Source organism: Vicugna pacos, chromosome 16, assembly GCF_048564905.1.
Source record: "Vicugna pacos chromosome 16, VicPac4, whole genome shotgun sequence".
Classification (NCBI taxonomy): domain Eukaryota; kingdom Metazoa; phylum Chordata; class Mammalia; order Artiodactyla; family Camelidae; genus Vicugna; species Vicugna pacos.
The window spans coordinates 3,434,776-3,459,899 of NC_133002.1; the positions used below are offsets into that span (position 1 = coordinate 3,434,776).

At 35.5% G+C, this 25,124-nt stretch overlaps 1 protein-coding gene across 2 annotated transcripts in view; it reads left to right on the forward strand.

Annotated features, from left to right (window-relative positions):
* The window catches only part of CLTC (clathrin heavy chain), a 57,993-nt gene that overhangs the window by 1,463 nt on the left and 31,406 nt on the right, over positions 1–25,124 (forward strand). For both annotated transcript variants that reach the window (XM_006218000.4, XM_015250955.3), the window contains exons 2-6: positions 16,881–17,088; positions 19,751–20,019; positions 20,580–20,741; positions 22,950–23,063; positions 23,498–23,671. In XM_006218000.4, the coding sequence (XP_006218062.1) occupies positions 16,881–17,088; positions 19,751–20,019; positions 20,580–20,741; positions 22,950–23,063; positions 23,498–23,671 (927 nt within the window). The remainder of the gene's footprint in view (positions 1–16,880; positions 17,089–19,750; positions 20,020–20,579; positions 20,742–22,949; positions 23,064–23,497; positions 23,672–25,124) is intronic.

The following is a 25,124-nucleotide window of genomic DNA, read 5'->3' on the forward strand; positions in this document are numbered from 1 at the left end:
AGATGCCAGTGGTTTCACATGACATATTAGTGACCTCTTGGACAATTTACCATTGAGGGCTGTTTTTATTTACTTTCTGTCATTGTTATTCATAAAGGATTCTTCTTAATAAAAAGGTTTAATTGGGGCTATCAGTAACATAATTTCATATTTTTTACAGGTATTACCTTTGCTTGCATCAGCAAGAACTTTCCTTTTAAGTCCTGAAATATAATGAATAATAAATCTTTACTCAAAAAATGAGTCAAGTAATGCACTTTCTTCAGTCATCTTTGGTTTTCAGATAACTCATCTGATGTAATAGAACACTTTTACAGAACGTTAAAACGTTAAATGACAGAATGGACATAGGTTTTTGTTAATGCCCAAGACAAACTTTAATTGCTGTGGTTACAGTTCTGTTCAAGTGGGTAGTAAGTGTGGAGGGTTAGGAAAATAGTGTTCTTGAGGGTAAGGGGAAAACACACCCTTGTCCTCACATCAAAGTGCTTCTGGAGTATAATCTTTCTACAGACAAAAGTTTGTAAAATCATACACAAGAAAAGCGGTTACAGTTGCTGTTTACAAAGCAGAGGTATAGCCCACTGGTAAATCTTATTTCTTGACTAGTGGTGGTTTGAACAATAGTTTTCATTTCTATTAAAGGAGACAGGATTGTTAAATAATCCCAAAGATTGGACTCCAACCTTGTCACTAATTGAAGACAGATTTAATATGGGTCTGATTTCTAAGTGGCTCAGAGTTTTTGCAAATACTTGAAGCCATTTCCTTCTCAAATAATTTGAAGGGTATAAAATAGGTTTGCAAATAGACTTGAAGAATTCATTTATTTTTTGGAGTAATATATATGCCATGCTTAAGCTTGCTATGGTGACTGTATACTCCAGCTGATAATGATTAATTGTGCAGAGCCCTGGTCACCAACCTCTTCCAGGATAACTCCTGACTCCTCATTTTTATCCCTTCCCTTTAAAAAAAAAATGAATGATTATTATTTTTTTTTTTATGAATGATTATTTTAATTGGCATCTTAGGTCTTTGGCCTCTGAATCCCCGTCACTTTGCTAAGTAGCAGAAAACTTTCTGAAACACTTACGATAAAAGTTGGAAATAAGAATTAAGGAACTTCAGTGTAGAATTCGCCTGTGAAGGCTTCAAAAGGTGAACATAAATGATTTTATTTTATACCATGTAACTACTTTGGCCAATGGAAGGATCTGTCATCAAGGCCTGGAACTACATCAAATTAATGTTAATATTTTAAGTTATGAAGGAATTTTTCTTATTTTAGGATGTTTAGGCTAATAGCAATGAACAGATGAGTGCTTATTTGAGCAAGACTTTGCTAGAATTGTAGGTTCTGAAAAAAATCCTAAGCTACATTTAGTGTTGCCTGTTATTCTCATTTCTTGGCTCATTAAGTATCTGTATGCCAGTTGACTCATTCCACTGTATTCCCAGGTTCTTTGGGTCTGCAGTTAATCTCCCCACCCTATTCTTTTCCCTTTGATCCATAAATACAGGCGTGGAATTTGTTGTGCATTGAATGGCAGGGGTTCTTGCTCTGTTTATTTTGACTTGCAAAGAGAAAGCAATGCCAAGTATTACTGGGATATGTTATATGCTTAACTATGCTGCCTGGAATTATGCTGCAGTCTTCTGTAGGAATAACTTCCAAGCTTAAAATGTATCAGGTTTTTGAGAATTTTCCTAATGGTCAATTTACTTAGCTTAAAGGGGTGTGGCTAATTCTAGTGAATGTGCTTTCACTCTGTTTTGGAAATAATTTGACATGGAATTGGTTTGCGTGTGTGTGTGTGTGTGTGTGTGTGTGTGTGTGTGTGTGTAGAACCACAGTCATTTTCATTTTGGACTGCAGTGAAATACATGATTTCAGGAACCTTAGCCTGTGATGTTTGAATTATATTTAACAATAACAAGATGTTTTTCTGTCAGTGTTAATGATGCAGCTTTTCCTTTTTGAGAGTAACCTGTCCAGTAGAACTTTCTTCCATGATGAAAATTTATCTGGCTGCCTAGGCACATTGAGCACTTGAAATGTGCTGGTGTGACTGAGAAACTAAGTTTTTACTTTTATTTATTTTTAATTAATGTAAATTTTATGAGGCTGTGACTATGACATTGAGCTGCACAATTACAGGCCACACAGATGTGCTTTGTAAGAGTGAAGGTTTATTTGGCCACCCAAATTTATATGTTTAAAACACTTTGTTAGCAAAAATAAAAACATTCATAATCTGAAAGTGTTAGTTGAATACTGTCTTCTCTTTTGGGAAGCAGTGGTGATGAGCAGTGTCCAGTGAGTGGAAGGAGCAGCAGACTTCTATGAAAACTTGTTGTGTCCTATGAATGTGACTGGGTGCTTTCAGGTCTTTACTTAATCCCTCCAGACATCCTTCTTAAACAGTTGAAAGTGAGACTTGAAGTAGTAGCCAGGGGAACACTGTCAGAATGGGATTTTGAACCTGGGTCTTCTGATACTAAATATTTCAAAGAAAAAAAGTGATCGGCCTTAAGTTACACAGGTCCTATTGTGGTTTTTTTTTCTGTTGGAGTCTACCCTGAAAAGTGATTGCCCTACTGGTTTCAAGTGTGATTAATGATTTGGTCTACTAGATAGATCAGGGGTTTGGAGGTTTTTGAGACCATTGCTGTTCAACAGAAAACTATGAGCCACAACTATAATTTTACGTTTTCCAGTGGCCATAGTAAAAGTAAGAACAGGTGAAATGAACTTTAATGCTTTGTTTAGCTCAGTATACCCCACATGTTGTAATTTCAACATGTAATCAGTATAAAATTTTCAGATGGGATATTTTACATTCCTTTTTTGGGGGGGTACTGAATTTTCAAAATCTGTTGTGTATTTTATACTTAGAGCACATCTCAATTCAAGCCCTATTTTCATTGGATATATTTGATCACTATTTAACTTTCATAAAATTTACAGTTGGAAAAGCAAATTTGCATATGTAGGTTGTTCCAGACATACTTAAGTTTTCCATAATTGGATCGACTATCAGTTACTACTTTAAGATTCAAAATAATTCAGTCACAGTAACCACATTTCATGTGCTCGGAACCACATGTGGCTTGTGAAATGTGGCTACAGTATTGGAGAAAGCAAGTTAAGACTAACCACTTGCTCCTTTTTCTCTGTAAAATAGGTATGCTGCCTCACAAAGTCAACTGTGAAGGTCTGAGACGGTGTATGTGAAAGTACTTGGTGTAGCTCTTGAGGAATATTCATTGTTAACCATATAATTTTTGTCCAGTACGTTTTATTCAGGTACCTCTCAACCAGTGACACAGCATTTTATTTGCAGACCTAAGACCTAGATATTTATGATTTATAAATATTTGGTACTGACCTGAGATTTGAGTACTTACTATTTATCAACAATTGTGTTAGACTAGGGACAGTGGTAACAAGACTGCAGATTGCATTTGTGCTTGTGTTGATTAGTTGGCAAAGGCTGTCCACACATAATTGGAACCTTGGGTGTTATTGAATGTTAGATAATGTGCAGAATTTAAGATAAACATTCATATAACACAAAATTGATCCTGTTCTGAAACTGCCCAAAAGAAAGAAATTTTTAAATTAATCTTTTATTATAACCCGTGAGTGCTCACATGTGCCATTGGTTCATTTTTAATTAGTATTCTTTGTTCAGATATATTTGAGAATCCTGATAAATCACATCTGATACCTACATAGAATGTCAGCCAGGCTTTTGTGAGTGGTACTATTATGGCTGTCCCTCTATAAGATGGTAGCGCTGAAGCGAATGTTCTCACTTAGATAGGAAATAAGTTCATAGCTGATATTTTTGTCCTGTATATTAGAATGAGTCTAGTTCTTTAAATTTATTTACTACATACATGCCATGCAGAATCTACTTTATGAAATCAAATTGTAAGCCATAGCAAAGTTTACAGCTCTACATGTCTTTTTTTTTTTTTTTTCCTTCCCCTCTTGGCCAAGTGCCTGAGGCTAATGCTCTTAACTCAAGGGATGGCAGGAAGCTTGGATCGGAATGTATTATGCAAAACCCATCTGTCATACTTGGATTTTTGTGTCTCTCCTTTTGTTATGAAAGACATAATTTAAGGTATTTTATCCTAGTTTAGAGGGAATTACTATTCATTTTAATAGTCTAGGGGGAGGGTATAGCTCAAGTGGTAGAGTGCATGTTTAGCATGCATGAGGTTCTGGGTTCAATCCTCCATCAAAAAATAAATAAAGAAACCTAATTACCTCCTCCTGCAAAAAAAAAACAAAACAAAACTAAGGAAAACAAAGGACAATCACATAAAAAAAGATAAGTAAACATCTTAATAGTCCTGAAATCTACAAAAGATCAAAATAAATTGACCATTACAGCTATTTGAGCACCTACTGTGTGCCAAGAACTCTGCTAAATATTTTATGTTCATGTTCTCATTTAATTAGCAAAAACATCCCGTCAGGTAGGTAGGATTAGCCTTATTTTGCAAGGGGAAACCGAAGTTCATAGCAGTTAACCTGTAGAGTCACACTTTATAACACTTGCTCTTCTTTCAGTGTGGCACATGGCCTCATTTGGTGAATGATCTGTAAAATGTGTGTGTGTGCTGTGGTGTATATTCTACTAGTATTTTGTTTCTAGCTCTGTAGTTTTTATATTATGAGAAATGTAGGGGGCCAGTGAACCTACATCTGATTTTCTATGCCTTAAATGGTTATTTAGATGATGTTTTTAAAGAGCTTTGTCCAGGTTCCCACTAGAAAATTGTGCAGAATGATTGGGATCATGTTAACTTGTAATTACTTAGATTATCTATATCCCTCTCATAAGGCTGAATGTCTCAAATTTCTCTTAGACTTTTCCTTAATGACAAGAGAGTGTATGCGTTCCAGTCTGAAGTCACTTGTGAAAGCAGGAAAGTTCTGCTTTCTATTTTACTATTTTCATGTTTTTGTGTTTATACTAATGTAAAACTTGAATAGAACCCAAGGAAGACAATTGAGCATGGGGTGGGGGAAGAGGAAGGTGGAAGTAGAACATGCTCCCTCAGTTTAAATAGCATAACCATAGAGGGGAAAATGGATACAAATTTGTAGGACTGTGCTTTGGAGGCAGAACTGCCAGTAATATTAGGACTTCCTGTCTGAATCATTGGGTAATTGAGAAATTTTAAGTTCTGAAGTAAAGCAGATTTAAAGCTTACTTTTGAAAGAATGGGAACTGAGTCCATTAAAGCCATTTTGTCACATTAAAAATTTTAACTTCTGCAGTGTGTTATTGTGGGAAAATGTCTCAGATGTTTAATTGAAGCTGTATCTTTTTATCTTTTCTCAACTTCCTCACTTATTATATAATTAATACTTTCTGTACAGTTGTAATGTTAGACTATAGTATGTATTTGTGTTTATATCATAATACTTAGCCCACATAGACACTCAGATATTAGTTCTTGGCCCCTATGCTGGAGGGGAATCTCTATCCAGTTGAGTTGAACAAATGTTATGCTACAGGAAAAAACTACCTTACCCAGGTATTGAAGCCAAGATCTTGGAATTACACCAGACTTTGTCCTCGTTTTCTACGTCTAGTCCATTTCGGGAGTAGGGAAGGGAAGAACTGGGGGTCCTGGGGATTGCAGTTTTTAATGACCTCTGTCTATTGAAACTGTGGGAATCATCATAGATGAAAAATGGGAATTGGGTTGAGAGTTCCTTTCATCTGTTTCTGACTAGTTTCTCATCTGAGAAAGGGCTTAAAAACCACCAAAGTGGACAGAGTGAAGCCAGAGACTATCCATATATGCTAAGCTTGGCAAACAGCTGACTGGGTAGATCTCATTATTTGAGAATTAATAATTAGGGGGAAAAAACCTTTAGGGAAAACATGGTCTACAAAATCCGTCTCTTTCTACACTCTACGATACCCTACATTCTCTCCTATGCAAATCTAAGGCAGGTTTCTTTTCTTTTCCTTTTTTTTTTTTAACCATAAAATACTCCTCAGGAACTGAGTGTCCATATTACTGAGTCCTTTCATAGTTACTTCTGTTTGAATTGAGTGCTACAGCAATGTTCAATGAAGGCTACCATGGGCTTGAAACCAGCTGGATTGGTAAGAGGTAAATTTAACACATCTAGTAATTATTTCTCTCTGTATGGCCTCAGTTACAACTGTTGAATGTTGTAAGCAAACATTTTAAATATCGTTCAAATATCAGTCCATTGGGGATGTGTTTCTGGAGATTATAATCCAAAAACCAACTGTAAAACTAACTCTCCTAATACAGAAATAGAAATTTGAGGCATTTTATAAAATTCCCATGATTACACCAGAATGGATATTTAAAAAGCACTTTGATAGAATGGAGATGACTTTCCACTGCTAATGAAGACATGTATGATGTAAAAAATGTATTTGAAGAGTTTGAAATGGTTTCTGAAATGTGAAGAGTAGAAAAACATTTCAAAGTTAATTATTTTTAAAAATGTCTATATAAACTACGTCAAATGACTACTTGAATTATACATTAAGTATATCTAATCCCTAAAAGTTCACAATTTAACAAGACCAGAAGCCTTTTTAAATTAAGATAAAATTGATATAATTTAAAATTAACCATTTTAAAGTGAACAATTTAGTGGTATTTAGTATATTCACAGTGTTTTGTGACCATCTCCAGTTTCTAGTCCCAAAAGATTTCATTACCCCAAAAGGAAATCCCGTATCCATTAAGCAGTCTCTTTCCTGCCTCCTCCCATCCCCTGGCAACTACACTAATGTGCTCTCTGTCTCTGTGAATTTACCTATTCCTTATAAATGGAATTGCACAGCATGGGACCTTTTGTGTCTAACTTCCTTCATTAAGCTTACTGTTTGGGGTTTATCCGTATTGTGGTATGTATTAATACTTCATTCCTTAGTGGCTGAATAATACTCTGTTGACTGGATATACCACATTTTATTTGTCCTTTCATCTATTGATGAACATTTGGCTTCTTTCCACCTGAGGGTATTGTGATAGTGCTGCTACGAACAATAATGTACAGGTTTTTTTGAATACCTGTTTTCAGTTCTTTGGGATATATACTGAGAAGTAGAATTGTTGGGACATGTGGTAATTCTATATTTTAACTTTTTTAGGGACTGCCCTACTATTTCACAGCAGCTGTACCATTTTACATCCCCACCAACAATATATGAGAGTTCCAATATTTCCACATTCTCTCCAACAGTTGTCAAACGCTTTTTTGGATGTCCAGGGAGTAGTATGTTTGGGAAAATGAATATATATAAAATACTTGGGCATATATGGTATTTCTTACTACTGTATGTTCTTGCCCAGTCTCTGCACGTCTGCCCTCTCTTAAATTACGTGTCTCGTCTTAAATTGCGTTTCCGTTTCTTCTGAGACAGCACGTGTACCTCCACCTGTAACCAGTCATAGCTTTAGTTGCATTCAGCTGAATGGCATTTATACAGGAAAGGGTATAACCTTGAGGAGTCATACCCATCTGTAAGATTTGGGGTATAAAAACTTCCCTGTATTCCTCTGCAGCTTGATCAGAATTAATATGTGATTATTCATCTAATTATTGGATAATTATTTTTAAGAATGAATCAAATTTAAAGGTTTTTAATTTTGTAGTTAGTAGTTGGGTACAAGTAGGAAAAATTCTTTGAGTCTCCTGATAGTTTACCAAAGCTAATAGTCTTTTTAAACAGTCCCTGTCTCCACCTATGGTTCCTTCCTGAATGTGTTAACAATTTGGAATTAGTGACCAGAGGAAACAATTCTAAGAATGTTTGCCACGAAGGCTTAACAGAGGGTAGAAACAAGTATGTGTATTTTTAAGTGTGGGGTCAACAAGGGTTAAAGGCATTTTTATTGCTTAAAATTTGTGAAGCGCATAGAAAACAGTGGCTGGTACACAGCTGATGAAAGGATTAAAGTGACGCTGCATTTTCAGCATTTTTATTCATTTCCTGCAGAAGACTGCAACTGCAGTTCTTATTTCATATTCTGCTCGTTTCCTGGAAGGGCTCAGTGAAGCGCCTACTGTCAGCATGTTTTTCAGTGATTAATACTAGTGAAGGTAGAGGATGTTTTGGAACTTTCAAAGGAAATTATGCTGAGTGAAATCCTTGGGATAGGAAGTTAACCAAAGCTTCAAGCACTAAACAATATCTGTCTTGGGTGACATCCACGCATCAGCAGGCCTCTCTAAAATTGTTGACTTCTTAACTCTGTAGCGATCACACCTATTAAGTCTTCATTAAGGTACAAGATCCATTTACAGAAAAAGTAATGGATATAGGACTATACATAGAGCACTTCCAAAATCGCCTCATCTGAAACCCAGTAGCTGTACATACTTCCTTTACATTCTATTAGATGAAACAAGGAGGAGGGAACCGGAAAGTGTAAAGCCAAGCACTGATTGTGAAACATTATCCTTAATAATGCTGTTGTAAACACAAATTTTAATGCATTTTGGTTTTCAGCTGATTCAGCTGGTAAATGAGTTCTGTTCTGAGTTTGCTAGTCATTCATTAGGAAGCAGACTCCCCAGATGTGCATATAAAGAAGCTTGTTTCCAGTGAGTGTTCCTGTCTGATCAACTGTAAAGAACTGCTGGTTGAAATTAGTAGGCTCAAAGCAAACTTACTGCTCCTTTAATTGTGTGATATTTGTAGGCATAGACACAATCGTGATTGATTGCTGAGGCAGACGTTGTGCTAACAGAGTGTCGTATTTAGCTAGCCAAAGAATTGGGCATTGAAAAAATAGTGTGGTTTTACTTGGTTGAATTGTCTTACACTAGAATTTTCTGCCCTTTTTGCTACGTGCATACTATTGTATTAAACACTTGCATGGTCCATTTGGTTCCTTTAACAATATCACTAATTTATTCTAACATGGTTCTGACTCACCGTCAGTAGGTTTCCTGATTCCTTGACACATGAAGGTTTTCCTATCTGTCTTTAGTAACGTCAATTTTGAACAAAGAAAATTGGCCTACCCTTGTTCTGGGTTTGACTGTAATATTAGTAGCGTCACATCAGAGCCAATCTATTTTAGAATAATTTGTCATAATACCGTAGTCCTAGAGCTAAATAATTGTAAAAGAATAGAAGTCCATAAAATAGAGTGCTTGTATGCCACATTTATAATCAAATCAAGTACAGTTTCAAAACCAAGACAGGAAAATACAAAATGTTAAAAACTGATGAGCATTTAACTTAGATTTCTGAATCTAATATTGTTGAAGTTAAAAAAAATTCACCATAAATCTTTGATTTTAATACAGTCTGTTTCACCATTAACATTTTTGAAATTGGGTATTCTTCTTAACAGTTGTGTGCTCTTCTGTCAAAAGCTTTATCATATTGAGCATCTTAGAAATTGAGGCAGTGGTAGTTTACCAGGCACAGAGATGGACCTCTCTTGTATTCTCTGAAGAAATTACATCTTATTATATCTGCACATTCTCAATCCTTCTTAGTCCCTTATAACCCTGGGCCTAACCAATTTGAATTTTTAGTGATTTCTTGAAGGGGAAGAATCACCCAGACTGAGAAGTTTTTCCTTAGGCTCTCACTTCTGCTAGCATTGAACTTTGTAGGTTTTTTTCCCCCAAGCCTCCTGCAGATACTGGACTCTGAAACCTGGAAGTTCTAATTTTTTCTGCTTCTCCTTGTCTTGTGTGAAATCCTTATATAAGATGAATGTGTCTCTTTGCCAGCTGTCCTTTATATTTGCCAGAATTTAATATTAAAGTTAAAAGTTCTTGTTGAACTCCCAAGAGAAATTTCTGAAAACAATGCTGTCCAGTAGAACTGTGCAGTGATGGAAATGTTCTATATTCTTTGCCTTCCAATACAGCAAGTAGTCACATGTGACTGTCGAGTACTTGAAATGTGACTAATGTGCCTGAGGAGCTGAATTTTAAGTTTTATTTACTGAATAAAATTAAATAGCTGCATGTGACTGGTGGCTGCTGTATTAGACAGTGTAGCAAAACCTCTTAGTTCTGATTGGATCTGTACAGCTCCTTTACAGAGCGTAACCTCTTGCTCTGGAATTATGTCGCTCTTTGAATGACTTGATTTTCATCTTTACCTTTTGAGATGGTAGTCTTCCTTCCTGCCGTAAAGGTAAATTGCCTAATAAAAGTCTAATCCTTACAGTTGTAATTTACTTTTCAAGTTCTATAACCTATAAAAGAGTGGAGATTTATCCCTTTTTAAAAACTTTAAAAAATAATAAATTTGCAAGCTTTCATAATACTAGGAAGAGCATATGCTCTGTCATCTAGATTTTTCTTTCATTTTTCCTGTTTTCTTTGGCCTCTAGATTTTTAATAATATTTTGCTATATTTGCTTTTTTGTTTTACTTAACCTGATTTTTTAAAAAATTTAAATTTATCATGACATCTCACCTCTAAATATTCCAGCATCCATCTTTAGAAAATAAGGAACTTTTCTTACAATAACAGTATCATTATAACATCCTAATAGTTTACAATCCTTCAATACCAGTCCATATTCAGATTTCTTTGTCCCCAAATGTTAACTGGTTTGTTTAAAGCAGGGTCCAAACAAGATCTACATGTTGTTTTCAGTTATGTCCCTTAAGCTTCTTGTAAGAAACGTTTTATTTCTACAGAGTTTCAGATTTACAGAAAAGTTTGAAGAATGGTACAAAGATTCTTTCCACACTTACCCAGATTTGTCAGTTCTTAACATTTTTTTTTTTACTATATTTGACTTATCTTCTTCAGCCTCTCTGTACATTTTTTATTGAACTGTTTGAAAATAGTTGCAGACATGATGCCTCTTTGCTACTACATACTCTAGTGTGTATTTGCTAAGAATAACAAAATGATCTTAAAAAACTACAGTGATCAAAGTGAAGAAATTGACTTTGACAGAATACTGTTACCTAATTTCAGGCTTTATTCAGATTTCATCAGTTGGACCCATAATGTTCTTTATATCAAAAGAAAATTCAGGATCATGAGTTGCATTGAGTTTTCCTGTGTCTTTAGGTTTCTTTCATCTGCAACTGTTTGTATTTCAGTATGTAGATAATTTTGAAGAGTACAGATCATTTATTTTGTGGAATGTCCCTCAGTTTGGGTTTATCTGATAGGTCGTCATGATTGGATTCAGATTGTATACCTTTGGCAGGAATACCACAGGAGTTATATGTTTTTTTGTAGTGCATTGCATCAGGAAGCACATCTGTCATTTTGACCCACTGCTGGTGATACTAACTTTCATCATTTGATGAAGGTTGTGTATAACAGATTTCTTCACTATAAAACTTTTTGCTTTTGTAAGAAGTATCTTGTGGGGAGATATTTTGAGACTATGGAAATATGTTACTCCTCAAAATTTCATCTATTAATTTTTAGTATCCATTGATGATTCTTGCCTGAATCAGTCATTGTGATTACAGAGTACTAACTTAAAAAATTCCATCAGTCTTTCACCATTTTTAAGTTAACTTTCTTTCACAAGGAGCAACTTTTCCTTTTTTATTATTTATGGTTTTTATTTATATTGGTATAGACTCCTGAATTTCATAAATCTTTTAATCTAATTGTCCTGAAAATAATTAACAGTATGTGTATGGAAAAGAATGTTGTCCTCTGTAGGAGGATTCTGGCCTCAAGAACTTCAGGCATATTGAAAAGCAGAGATGGAAGAGACTTTCATTCTTTAGGAAAGTTCTTTTATTTGAGGAGCTTAAAATTTAGTTGGATAAATTGACCTGAAATTGTGGGACATGGGCAGATGAGGAAATTTTGGTTTTGGCAAGGTAGAGTATAGGGGACAGAGAGACAGTGTGTGTCTGTCTTTGAACCATGTGGCTTCAACTTTTCACATGGAGGGCAAAACGCTGTGTCTGCTTTCCATTTCACCTTCTATTTCTTAGTCTTGAGCTCTTCAGGGTGAAGAGAATTTTTGGTGCTACTGACCATATGCCGTCTGTTTGCATTAGCTTCCCCAGCTTGCTCCTTCAGCGAAGGTGTAGGAAACGTATTTGCCAAGTTTGTTAGAAAGTCTTAACAGTACTGTTTCATGTTGCCCCTAAAAACAAGAATTGAAATAAAATAGGGTTGCTTACCATGAAAATGTTACGTGATTCCATGTTACATGGTGTTAAAAGATTCCAGTCTCTACCTAACTTTAGTTAGGCAAATTAAAGGGCAGAATTGGAAGTTTTAAAGAATGATTTCCTTTTCTCAGAAACAAAAAACAAATTTCGGTGTTTTGAGTAAGTTAAACACCCAGAGACCGGTAATCTTTTATCAGTAGTCAACAGAAATTCACACCCAGGGTTTCAATCAACTTCTAGGACAGCTGAATTAAGCAGATAATAAAATGCAAATATGAAAAAAAGAGCTAACTGTGAGCTGGCCTAAGTACTGATGTGTTACATGTACTAGGAGTGTCTATTGAGGCTTTAGTATGAGTCAGGCAGGCATTAAATCTTCATGTGGAAGATGTACTATCATTTCAGATGAGGAGACGGATATGCAGGGATAATTGATTTACCCGTGATCATTTATGTGGCAAAACTAGGACTAAACCCATACATCTTGGCTCTTATGGGAAGTCCACAGAACTAACTCTGGATAGCACTTGTACTTTATAATCACAGCCGTACATTTCCACAGTAATTGTCTACTTGAATGAAGAACCTCTGTGTTCTTTAGATTTGGAGAATCTGAAGTATTATTTCTCTCTACAGAACTAAGAATGCAGTGTCTTTTTTCCCTAGCATGTTAATCCAAATTGGGGTGAGGGAACGAGAGGAAAAGGCATTTTTGTATCATTTGTAAACTAATTCCAGGGCACTCCAGAGTTTTGGTTGTGCTGATTAATGTTAAATCAGTTTACAGTCAGCCCTCCCCTCCACAGCAGCCACAATTTCTCATCCATATAAAGGACTTTTGAGCATCTATGGGTTTTTGGTGTTTGGGGGTTTGGGGGGGTCCTAGAACCAATCCCCAGCAGATATCAAGGGATGACTACTTATTTTTTGGAATTTGAACTAGACTTAAGTGTCAAGTCTTAACAGTCATGCTACGTGCAGACCAGTGTCCACAATCTAGCCTGGAAACTGAATGAACTACAAAGTACAGGTAGCTTTCTTTAAAACGGGAGCAGTTGATAATTTGTGTGCTTTTGTGCATGCGCTGTTAATGTTTTTTAAAAAGGGAGAATGAAAATACGTATTTTCATATATACATAGAATATCTAAGATGGAAAATTATTTCTAATTGCTAGGGGGAGAGAGGTATTACTGGAAATGTGGAGTGGGTGACTTCATAGTACTTAGACCCTTTTGTGTAGTATGAATTCTTTGCCATATGCATGTAATAACTATTCAAAAGAAAGTAACCCCTTTCCTTGGACCTAAATTTATTGACTCCATATCCTTATTTTATAACAGCCAAAAAAAGTTATTTGAAATTTAAAAATAATCCACTTTATTATGGAAACTTCCAAGTATATCTCAAAATAGAATATTCTTGGCTTCAACAGTAGCAACACTTTGCCAGTTGAGAGAAGAAAAACTGTGGCTGGAATTTGGATATTATTGTGTATTCTCTGAAAATAGCTGCAAGTTTGGAGACTCTTCTGTGTCCTGTGAATTTATTAGTGTTTTGTTCCACAGTCTGTAATTCAGTTTCTGTGGTAGATAGTCGATGCACCATCAGACCTTTATAATTGACTAGAATATTTTATGATTAGTATGTGCTCCTTTGAAAATGAAACTTGTTTAAAAACATGTGTTTTAAAGTTTTAATCTGTGTAACTGTTACTAGACACAGTCGTCTAGTATGATAACCCTCTTACATGATCCTATTTTAAGAGTGCTTCTAAGCCAGAATTGTGGTTAATGGTGGTGACTGCCCTATGACTGCGTGTTTTGCGCTGTTTCCCTTTTGAATATATCATAGAAAAATATGGGAAGAATTGGTGAGTGCTCTGGCGATTCTCACTGAAAAGTATCACCACTAAGTGAAAATTCTTATTGACCTTATTTGAAGAAGAGGAAACAAATGTAACTTTCTTTTATCTAGTAGGAATAGATCACTTGAAGTTCTGTTGCTTATCCTAACAACTGGGAGAGGATTTTTAGGAAGGAGCAGTTTCCTATTTAGTTGTGTAAATGGGCATTGCTTAAGTGTACTTCTTGAAATGTTTAAACATGTAGATTGGTAATAAGAGTTTGCCATCTCCCTCTTATTTAATTTTGTTTTTTAAGTAGAAGGTGTTAAGTCTGTTTCATGTGGAGTATTTTGAATAGTCCTGGTACATTCCTTTTTTTTTTTTTTTGAGTGCTAGTACATCTTGATAGAGAATACTAAAAATTTCTATGCATAGCTTTCTTGGTAGAATGTGTTTAATGAAAAAAGAATTATAGGGATTACATAGATTGCAAGAAGTGCAGAATCCCCATCCATTTTGAACCAAATCTTTGCCTTTTCTGCAAATAAAACGGCTCTGAGACTGAAGGTCAGTGCTCACTTTTGATGACGTGCTTTTCTGGGTGCATATATCTGGAGTTCTGTCAGAGAATAAGAAACAGATTTCTTGATTTTCCTTTTTTCCTCCTCTACTGTCTTTTCTAATAGTGTGTTCTTCTCTTACAGTTGTCTTGTAGCTGCCTCTTATGTGGAGGGATAAAAAAGAATCTATTAGAATCATTTGTGGGTTCAGTTAGTAGTGTTTGTGCTTTGCATCCTTGTTTTACTTTTAATTTTACTGCTTGACTAGCCACTATTTTTGCTTTTTATCAGACACTGTAAGATTTAAGGTGTGGCAGCTGAGACTCAAAATTGTCTTAGGTGAATGCTCTGGAGTGACTCAGAAACGAAGAATTCTTATTTTACAGAGTAGTTTAGAAGGTAACTTTTTGCCTTTATATATGTAGTTCTGGGAGTTCTATGAGCTATTGCAATGTTTTCTTTAATTATGGAAAAGTAAATATCAACTGAACTTAAAAGAGTCTGAGGACTGGTCTACTTAGAAAAACGTCCACCTCCCCTGAAATTAGACAGCTTGGGTAGTACAAGGCTTCCCTGCGGCCCCTACACTGACCCCGTATGTTGAGAACCACTTATTTTTACCTTCCCCCATTAGTTCTGAAACTAAAAGTCACTATAAGAGTTAAAGTTAGGAGAAATGAAAATTGATAATTCATAAAGTTTTATTGTAACCAAACTCACTTATAAGTTACAGATCTCATAGCTAGTATACTTGCTTTGCTTTGCAGCATATGCTTGAGCTTGTAAAGCTAGTTAATCTTCTACTTGATTACCATGTTTTATTAATAGTTAGAAAATTGTTTGACTCCTTGCCATGGTATTCAGTGACTAAGTTACTCTAACTACACTGTGTAATTGGCTGTGCCTGTGCAGTCATTGAAATATAAGAGGGAAGTGAAAGTAAAATGTAGTCTCAATCTTATGTTGTATCTCATTCAGATCCAGGCCTGGTTATGGTTAAGCACTATTAACAGTAGAGTTTGGCAAAAGAATTTAAGTAAAATACCGTTTACTAGGTTTGGCCAGTCCATAAAAGAGTAGTGACAGTGGTGGTTGCTGGGGAGAGAAACTGGATATTTGGAAGACAAAGGCAAGAGGAAGACTTGATTTTTTTTTTCCTGGGCTTTTTCATTCTTGTTTGTATTTTGTTCCATATGAATTTGTTACCTATTGGAGGAAAGGAAAGAAAAAGCAAAACAAAACCTGGGCTGGCCAAAGCTAATAAAGCCTTCCGGTAGCCTAAATCTGTTGAACAGTCACCCAGAGAAATGACCTACTGTGGTAGAGCTCTCCCTGTAACAAGTGCCTTTTGTTCTTACACAGTTAACTAGTTTTCAGAGTCTCATCTTTAGATCCTATATTTTTGTTTAGCAAATACTTTAATAGCTTCTGAGTACACAGGCAAATCTGATTCCATTATTTTCGTTGTTAAAATCCTTAAGTAGTTTCCTTTGCCTGTAGAATAAATTCGGGATTCTTACTGGGGTGCATTTAGCTTATCATTCTAGCCCTCTCTTGTGTTCATAACCTTAATTCTCTACCTTGCAAACCTTCCGTAACCTATACTCCTAGTATTACAAAAGTTCTTGCAGTTACGTTAGTAGACCACACTTTCACATCTCTAGGCCTTCGCATTTGTCCTTCTCCTGTTGAGCATTCTCTAGAGACCTCCCTTGAACATACTCCCTTAGCTGTTGGCCGCCTTCAACCAGATCTCTGTGACATATCTTTGTTTTGGCACTTCTGTAGAGTATTGTAACTTTTATCTGGCTAGTCCAAGTTCCTTTAGATCAAGAATTCTGTGAAATTTTTAAATGTCTCATTTTATGCTGTAACTTAATTTTCAGATTTCTGAAGTCCAATGTATGTGAATAAGTTAACTATTAAGTGTTAAAGGATTAGAGAGGATAGATCCAATAGTTCAAAGATCTTAAACCGGGTAACACTGATGACCTCAAGTCCCTTGGCTCATAAAGGCAAGCTCTCTGATGTAACTCTTTCCTTTATATCTGTTTATTCTACCTCTTAGTTACAACCATAGGATTATACATCTCTAGTTATAACTACAAGGTTATAACAAAAGAATTGAATGCTGTATTTGTTGGAAGATAGAAGGTCCATTATATTAATCGCCTCACTTGAATCAGTGTAATGCAATTGTCCCTGTTGACCAGGAAGCAATAATTGTTAAATGAGGATTTGAAATGATGGTAATACATGAATATCAAGTCTTTCTAATTCATTTTGTAACATGTTTTTTTTTTTTTTTCCCCTCCTCAGCTCCAGAACCTGGGTATAAATCCAGCAAACATTGGCTTCAGTACCCTGACTATGGAGTCAGACAAATTCATCTGCATTAGAGAGAAAGTAGGAGAGCAAGCCCAGGTGGTAATTATTGACATGAATGACCCAAGTAATCCAATTCGAAGACCAATTTCAGCAGACAGCGCCATCATGAATCCAGCTAGCAAAGTAATTGCACTGAAAGGTATATTAAAAAAAAAGATTATGGGCTTTTTCCTTAAAACTCTTCCTGTGTACCATTTATTCAAATACAGTAATTAAGATCTTCCAGTTTTAGTATGTTGATTAAGTTTGGTTAAATAGATCTGCAGAGTTAAAGCTGTTACTGAATTTGATTTTTAACTCCTTTCATGACTTAGTTGGCTTCTTTCTTGTGAGATGTCTTACTTTCTACTCAGCATAGATCTACTTGGAAATTTTTAAGTTTTAGATTAAATGAATTTAAATTTTATACCTACAGTGTGAGAAGATTGTGCTAAAAACGTAACTCTGTATACAGTAGACATAAGAAATTAGTGATTCATATTCTAGAATAAAGTATACTTTACTAGGATTAGCACCTAAACATTACAGAAGTTTGCTGTGATGATAAACTTGCTGTTTATGCTGTGCCTTTTCTATACTTCAGGCTTGCGTTTCATCTAGATTATCAAGTTCTAAAAATGGCTTGAATTTACACTAATTTTTAAGTGTAAAGAGATGGGTATTAAAGCTTTGGAATCAAGGATGTCATAGTTTATTCAGACTAACTTATTAATTGTCACAGTAGGTAACTGTACAACCTGTCAGTCTAAACAAGAGTACAGAGAACCTCATACTGTCTGGGAGCCTAACTTTTTTCCTTCGGACTTTAGACTGAAAGTATAATTGAACCTTTAAAACAGAAGTTTTTGAGAGGGCTAGGTAGCAAACCTGCTGAATCTAAAAAAGGCATTTAATTGCCTGTTTTTTGCTTTGTTGTTTTTCTTCTTGGTAGTAGGAGGAAGAGTTCAGATTCCCAGTAATTTTTTGATGAATTTGTGAGTGAGTTGTTAGAGGTGCTGAGATTTTTAAACAGACTTTTGTTTACATGATTTACACTTTGTATTTAGTAGTAACACTGGTTGGAGATATTGGGGGAGGTAAGGGGAACAAGCGTATTTAAACAAGTAAGTCGCCATTATAATCCAAGATAGGCCTTGATCTCATCTCATAGCCCAGCTTTTACCTGGGACCACTTATTTTGTGACAGTAAGCTTTTTGCTTCTATTAAATAATACATTACTACACTTTAAGGTATTAAGCTCCCTTCAGCCTCCTTAAAGAATTTAAATTCAACTGCTTAGCAGCTCCCTCACCTCTTAAAAGACCATCATTTTAATTTTCTCAAAATTCTCTTCTATTTTTAATGTTATTGTTATTTTATCACATTTCTTAATGCTTTCTTATGTGTGCAGATGGTGAGTTATCTTAAATTAGATTGTATTAGTTATTGTCCTGTTATATAAAAAGAATACATTGAAAAGATTTTCAGAGCATTGTACAATAATAGCATTATAGATTTGTGCGTGTATGTCTACACTGTAGAGTTAAGCTGTCATCCCTTGCCCTCCCCGAGCCACCCTCCATACATACACTCCAATCACTTTCATGTAAAGAATAAAAAGTGCAATTCTCGAGGCTGAGGAAGGCAGCAAAGGAAAGCAAATCATTCCCAAATACTGCTTCCTTCTGAATCCAATTTCAAACCCCTTGGTTTCTTTTTATAAACAGGACTATAACTCTCACAATTTTTCAAGTCTGATTGTGGTTTACATATTGTGTGGGATGGGAATAACACTCTTTGTTTTATGGAAGAAGTTTTTACCCATGTAGTAAGAAGGGTCATGATACAAAGCTGTATGTTTTGTGTCCCCTCCCATCCCTCTCCACCTCTACCCCTATACCAGCTTCATTTTTGTTCTTCAGGAGCCAGATTCTCTGTGGCTCAGGAATGGAGTTTTCTTTAGTCTCTGAGGACTAATCTGGATTAGATAGCCTAGTGACAACTGTGAACTTTGACCTCTGTTAATTTAAATCAAATTACTTTTCGGACTGTGATGGATTTCAAATTATAAGTGCAAGCCTTTGCATCTGACTCGGTGAACTCTTAACATTCAAGGCAAATTTCATCCTTTTACTGAATGTTTGCTGCCTTACTTGGATGAAGCTTGAACTTTGTTCTTACCTCCAGTAGACTAACAACATCTGAAACTCTCCTTTGTCTCCCTGTCCTTTCCTATAGCACCTCTACTTTCCCTTTGTATCTTAAACCAGTTAAATGTAGCATGCACTTCTCTTATGTGCTAGTGGTACAAGGCAGAGTTGAAGTAGATTCTCTTCCAAGAAGTTCCCACGAGATTTAGTTGGATGGGGAACGACTGCTTTTTCAAGAGTAGACATTTTCCCCATGGGCTTGAATCAGATTTGCTTTGTTCAATGTACCTACAACTAATTAAGTTTATGGGTAAACATTCTTAAGTATGAAGATTACAACCTTTGATTACCATCATTAAGTGAGCTGTTCTTTAGACTCATTTTTAGTTGGGATTTAGAAGTCCTTGGAAGTTATGCTATGTTTAAAATGTCTTTATTAGTGGTTGTAGAGTTTCTGCTTCAGATGTAGATGGTTTACTCAGTCTTAGCTGTCTCTTCAGTGGTTGTGGCTCTGTCAGTGTGACTTCCGTAGTTGGTTAGTGGTCTCAAGATAGAACCATTTTGTTTGGAAGTTACAGATTTTGCTGTAGAGCTAGTCTAGTCCAGCTAGATAGTAATTTATCCTGAACTTTGCTTTCTTAGTGATTCATAATTCTTACTTTTGTTTTTAGCTGGGAAAACTCTTCAGATATTTAACATTGAAATGAAAAGTAAAATGAAGGCCCATACCATGACTGATGACGTCACTTTCTGGAAATGGATCTCTTTGAATACGGTTGCTCTTGTTACGGATAATGCAGTTTATCACTGGAGTATGGAAGGAGAGTCTCAGCCAGTGAAAATGTTCGACCGCCATTCTAGCCTTGCAGGATGCCAGATCATCAATTACCGTACAGATGCAAAGCAAAAGTGGTTACTTCTGACTGGCATATCTGCACAGGTAATATTTTTCTAGTTTTTATTAAAGAAAAGGCCTAGAGAATTAATGTGCCCAGAATGCAGTTTGTTTTGAAATTAGGTCTTCTTTGCAAATCTGACTTATTTTGGAAGACTTTTTTTTCCTTTCTTTTTTTATTTTTAAGAAGTTAACATTGCTGGCTCATTACTTTTATACTGACATACAGTTCAGAGTACTCTTACCAAGTGTTTTTAGGTCTTAATTGCAGGTTGAGTGGATCTTAAATTCTTACATGAATGATTTGGAATTTACTGTCGACATTTACTGCAGAACATGTACTCCTATATCCCTTTTTTTTAAGATAGTGTAAAAAGATGGTTGTAAATGAGGCACATGTGAAACATTCATGTTAAGCTTTAATGAGATAATGTTTGCAACTAAGTTTTAAATTAAGAGGTATCAAATCTTCATTGAGAGAACTAGTAAAGAATTAGAAATCCTGCTAAAGATGAGAAAACATTCTAATTGTTTCACTAGTTGATGAATCTGAGAGTTACTGATTCATTGGGTCATCAAACTTTATTCTGCTCAATCTTTTGTAGCAAAATCGTGTGGTGGGAGCTATGCAGTTATATTCTGTAGATAGGAAAGTGTCTCAGCCCATTGAAGGGCATGCCGCCAGCTTCGCACAGTTTAAGATGGAAGGAAATGCAGAAGAGTCAACGCTGTTTTGTTTTGCAGTACGGGGTCAAGCTGGAGGGAAGGTAAGTTTTGCTTTTGGAAATTATTTTAGTAAGAACTTGTACTTTGTCTGTTTGCTACTAATTATCTAATTTCAAAATATTGTCTCTTTTCTTGTTAATTTTTCTTTAACATTCAGATTTGTGGTGACTTAATTTGTTGAAATTGTTTCTAGTGATACTTGTCTAAAATGAATAATCTTTAACAACTTTTTTGTGTATCAGCTGTTTGTAATAAGACTTTATTTTCATTGCCTTTACCAAAGGCCTTAATATGATGTTTTTCAGCTTTACTGAGTTTAAGAATCATTAGCATGGCTAAAATGCACATTTGTGTGCCATCCGTCTAGAGTCTGATTCAGTAAGTGGAGCTCATAATGTGTGTTTTATATACTCTTAAGTGACTAGACAGAATGTGGATCACAGTGTGAATACCACTGCCTTAAGTCAGAGCTTCTCAACCCTGACTGTGCACTGAAATCACCTGGACAGTATGAAGTGCTTTTTATGTTAGGATTCTTAGTTGCAGACAACAGGCACAAAGTCTGGTTGATTAGAGCATAAAAAATTTAGTGAAAAGATAATGGATAGTTTATAATAGCTAGGAACATTTTGAACCAAGCTTGTACAATGAAGAAGAATGAGGGAAAATGGGCAGCAGCCAGGCCCCCAGCCAAAAGCCCTGCCACAGAGCTCGGAGGACCCACTGCTCTGACTGCACTGCTGGATGCCCCGGTTAGCGCTGCTGCCCCGCGAAGCTCAGGTTGACTTTGTTCTCACTGCCATAATAGAATCTCTGAAGTCTCAGTATTTTTCATGGTAAGTAGTTTTTAAAATCAAGATAGAGATTGTGTAAAATATGGTAATCAATAGCCAGTAAGCTGGGAGAGAATATATGCACATAGAGTTAGAATTCTGCCTCAAATTTCAGAGTGGGAATCCCCGAACCAAGGAATGATCCTACCAATCTGGTATGACAAGGGTAGGCTGTGACATCTTTCTAAAAGTCCTCTTGGAAATAAGCCTTGCATATCATTTTTGTAGTAGTTTATAAGTTCTTGAGCCTGTGTGATGTGTTGTGTTATCTTTCATGATCTGCCATGGTTTTTGAAGGAAGATAAACTTTTCAGTATGGCTAGTCATCCTAATTAGGGATGAGACCCTGTAACTTTCATATGGTTATTTATCTTGAGAACTTCTTTTTTGTCTTAGTCCATTCCTGACATGACTAAGCAAAATATATGACACTCTTTCATTGACAGTATTCACTTTCTTTTGCCTTGCTCACTGATGTGCAATGTCAGACATTTTAAACCAAAATGTTCTCATCCAGTTTCTGAGATGTATATGATTACAGGGACAACTCAGCTTAGGTGTACGCTTTCAATCTGTGTTTAAGTAGGTATGGGCAGAGAAGAATTTAATAACTTAAGTTAGATTTCTATTTGGGAATACTAAATTATAATTGAAAGCCATGAAAAAGTACCTTTGTGGTTATTTTACCATTCTGTGTACTTACTTTAAGGTAAATTGAGGTGTGATTGTTTGAGCTAATCAACTGACTTTATAAAATTTTTGTCTTAAGATAATATACATTGAGAGGAAGCTACAAAAACAGTAGGGACAGATCCTGTACCCTTTATCTAGTTTCCCCCAGTGGTTACATCTTACATAGAAATATTGTACAGTAGAAAAACCAGAAATTGACATCAGTACAATTGTATAATTTGGTGTCATTTCATCATGACAAGATTCAAGATACATACTATTCCATCACCACAAAGATTTCCCTCTTGCTACCCCTTTATAATCACAACCATTTACCTCTCCTTCACCATCTCTAACCCCTCACAGTCACTGATTTACTCTGTAAATTTGTGTAATTTTGTCTCTTCAAGAATGCTGTATAAATAGAAGAATATAATATGTAATCTTTTGAGATTGGCTTTTTTGTTGTTGTTCCCAGTGGGCATAATGTCCATGTTATATGTATGTATATGTGTGACTGGGACATTGTGCTGTGCACCAGAAATCGACACGTTGTAACTAACTGTACTTCAGTTTTTTAAAAAGTTCATTTTATTACTGAGGGTATTTTATGGTGTGATTGTACCATATAGTTTAATGTTCACCTTTTGTGAGACATTTTGGTTGTTTCCAGTTTGGGGCTACAAATAAAGCTGCTATTATCCTTTCAGCGGTTGATGATAGGTTTTGTTTTCTTTTGGACAGTTACATATCATTGAAGTTGGCACACCACCTACAGGGAACCAGCCCTTTCCAAAGAAGGCAGTGGATGTTTTCTTTCCTCCAGAAGCACAAAATGACTTTCCTGTTGCAATGCAGGTATTTTAAGCAAAACAAATGGAATTTTAAGATCTCTCCTCTTAACACAATTCATTCAAAAACTACTACTCACAGTCAGTATCATTTAAGTGGTGCTTAAAAGAGTACCATTTATCCAAAAGTAAAGTTTACTAGTGAAACTTTACGAAGTAATACTCTTATTTTCATGTAGTGTGTAAATTGGGTTATCCTAAGTTTTTCAGAGTCATGTTTTCTCTTGTATATAATTTATTAATATTCTTGTGTTTTATGGAAGAGCATGGGGTTATCCCATATTTGAATTTGCTATAAAAATGAGGAAACCATAAATACTAGCTTTTAATTTTCTTGTCAACCTCTTGTCAAAGTTCTAGAGTTTCACCATCTCTAAAATGGAATTGGAATAAATTTCGTTTGTAGATTATTTTACTGAATTGTTGATTTTCTTTATACAGATCAGTGAAAAGCATGATGTAGTATTTTTGATTACTAAGTATGGTTATATCCACCTCTATGATCTTGAGACTGGTACCTGCATCTACATGAATAGAATCAGTGGAGAAACAATCTTTGTTACTGCACCTCATGAAGCCACAGCTGGAATAATTGGAGTAAACAGAAAAGGACAAGTAAGGAAACATAGAAAAGTAAAGTGTGATAAAATAGCACTTATTACTGTCAGCTTTTTTTCAAAAAGTAAATGGTAACTTTGGATGTCAGAAAATAATCTATACCTAAAAATGCAGAAGCATATGATACAGTCTCTCTTTAATCCTGTCTCAGAGAGGGAAACTGGCATACAGCATCACCACCTAAGATCGTATTTTTGTCTCTGTTACAAAAGAAGTGCCTCTTCATGGAAAGAAACTGTTAGGGTCACATTTGATAGGCTGTAGACATTTTATGGTGATCTTCTTCTTGTGATCTCTGAGACAAATTACCAACTACAAGGAAGAGAATTCTTCCTACATCTTTCTTCCTAACTCTTCAGTAACTATCACTAAATGTTTAATGTTGGAAGGTGATACGTTACAGTAGCTATTGTGGGGTACCTGGAAAGTCATCCAGTTAGATAGGGAACATATTTGTCACACTTGATAAACCTCTTCGCTCCACCTAGCACAAGTGATCCTTTTTCTGTTTTCTTAGTATTCTAATGTAATTTACAATATTCTGCCAGGGCATATCTTTTTTTCTTAAAAATAAAGGTTAAAATTTTAAAAACGGTACTGTTACTGGTCTTGCCTTTTACTAGTTTTCCTCTAAATTAGTATTTTTTTTAGATGGTAAGCAAAGGAAGTAGGTAGGCTCTTTCCTCCTTTACTCTGTTAATTTCCACAAAATGGTATGTGTATGAGGAGGGAAGTACTCTAGAGAAAGGGAGTCTTTCCCTACCTGTCCATCCCCTACCTCAGTTCTACACCTGGTGAGGTGCTTTATGTCCCTAGATCTTAAGTGGCCCTCCTCATGGCACTTACACAGTGACTTACAGTTGCTCACTTAACTGCTTCAGTCACTGTTCTCCCTTAGGAAACGGGCTTTTCTTTGTTTAATTGTGTTTCTACACCAGTTAATGTCTGGCACAAAAGTGACTTTAAAAATTCAGTAGCTTTCATTTATTCAGTGGCATGTGTCTCTTGGAAGAATCAAGAATGAATTGGTCTTTTGATAAACTAGGTTAGTGATTGTTTTATAATCATAAAGTTGTTAAGCCAGACACTTTATTTCTGCTACTATGCTGATGTTTTTTAAGATAATGCTTAAGTTAAGCCAAAGTATCTTGAATAATTTTCACCATATATACTTAATATTCATAACTCTGATTCTGGGACCTTACTTATTATTCCCCTCCCTTTCCCCCACAAATTTTCTTTGAGTAAGGAGATGGATGTTTACAGTAAACTTTAGGCCTCAGGACTTTTCTCTGTTCTTTTGATCAGAGTCAAGTACAGCTGGACGTAAGCCCTGAAGGAATGAGTGCGTGGTTTCTATTAGTTGAAAACTCGAAAGTGATCAAGGTGACATTATTGCCAATATCTGGCTTAAATTCTGAACTTGGTAGAACTGAGTACTTTAGAAAAT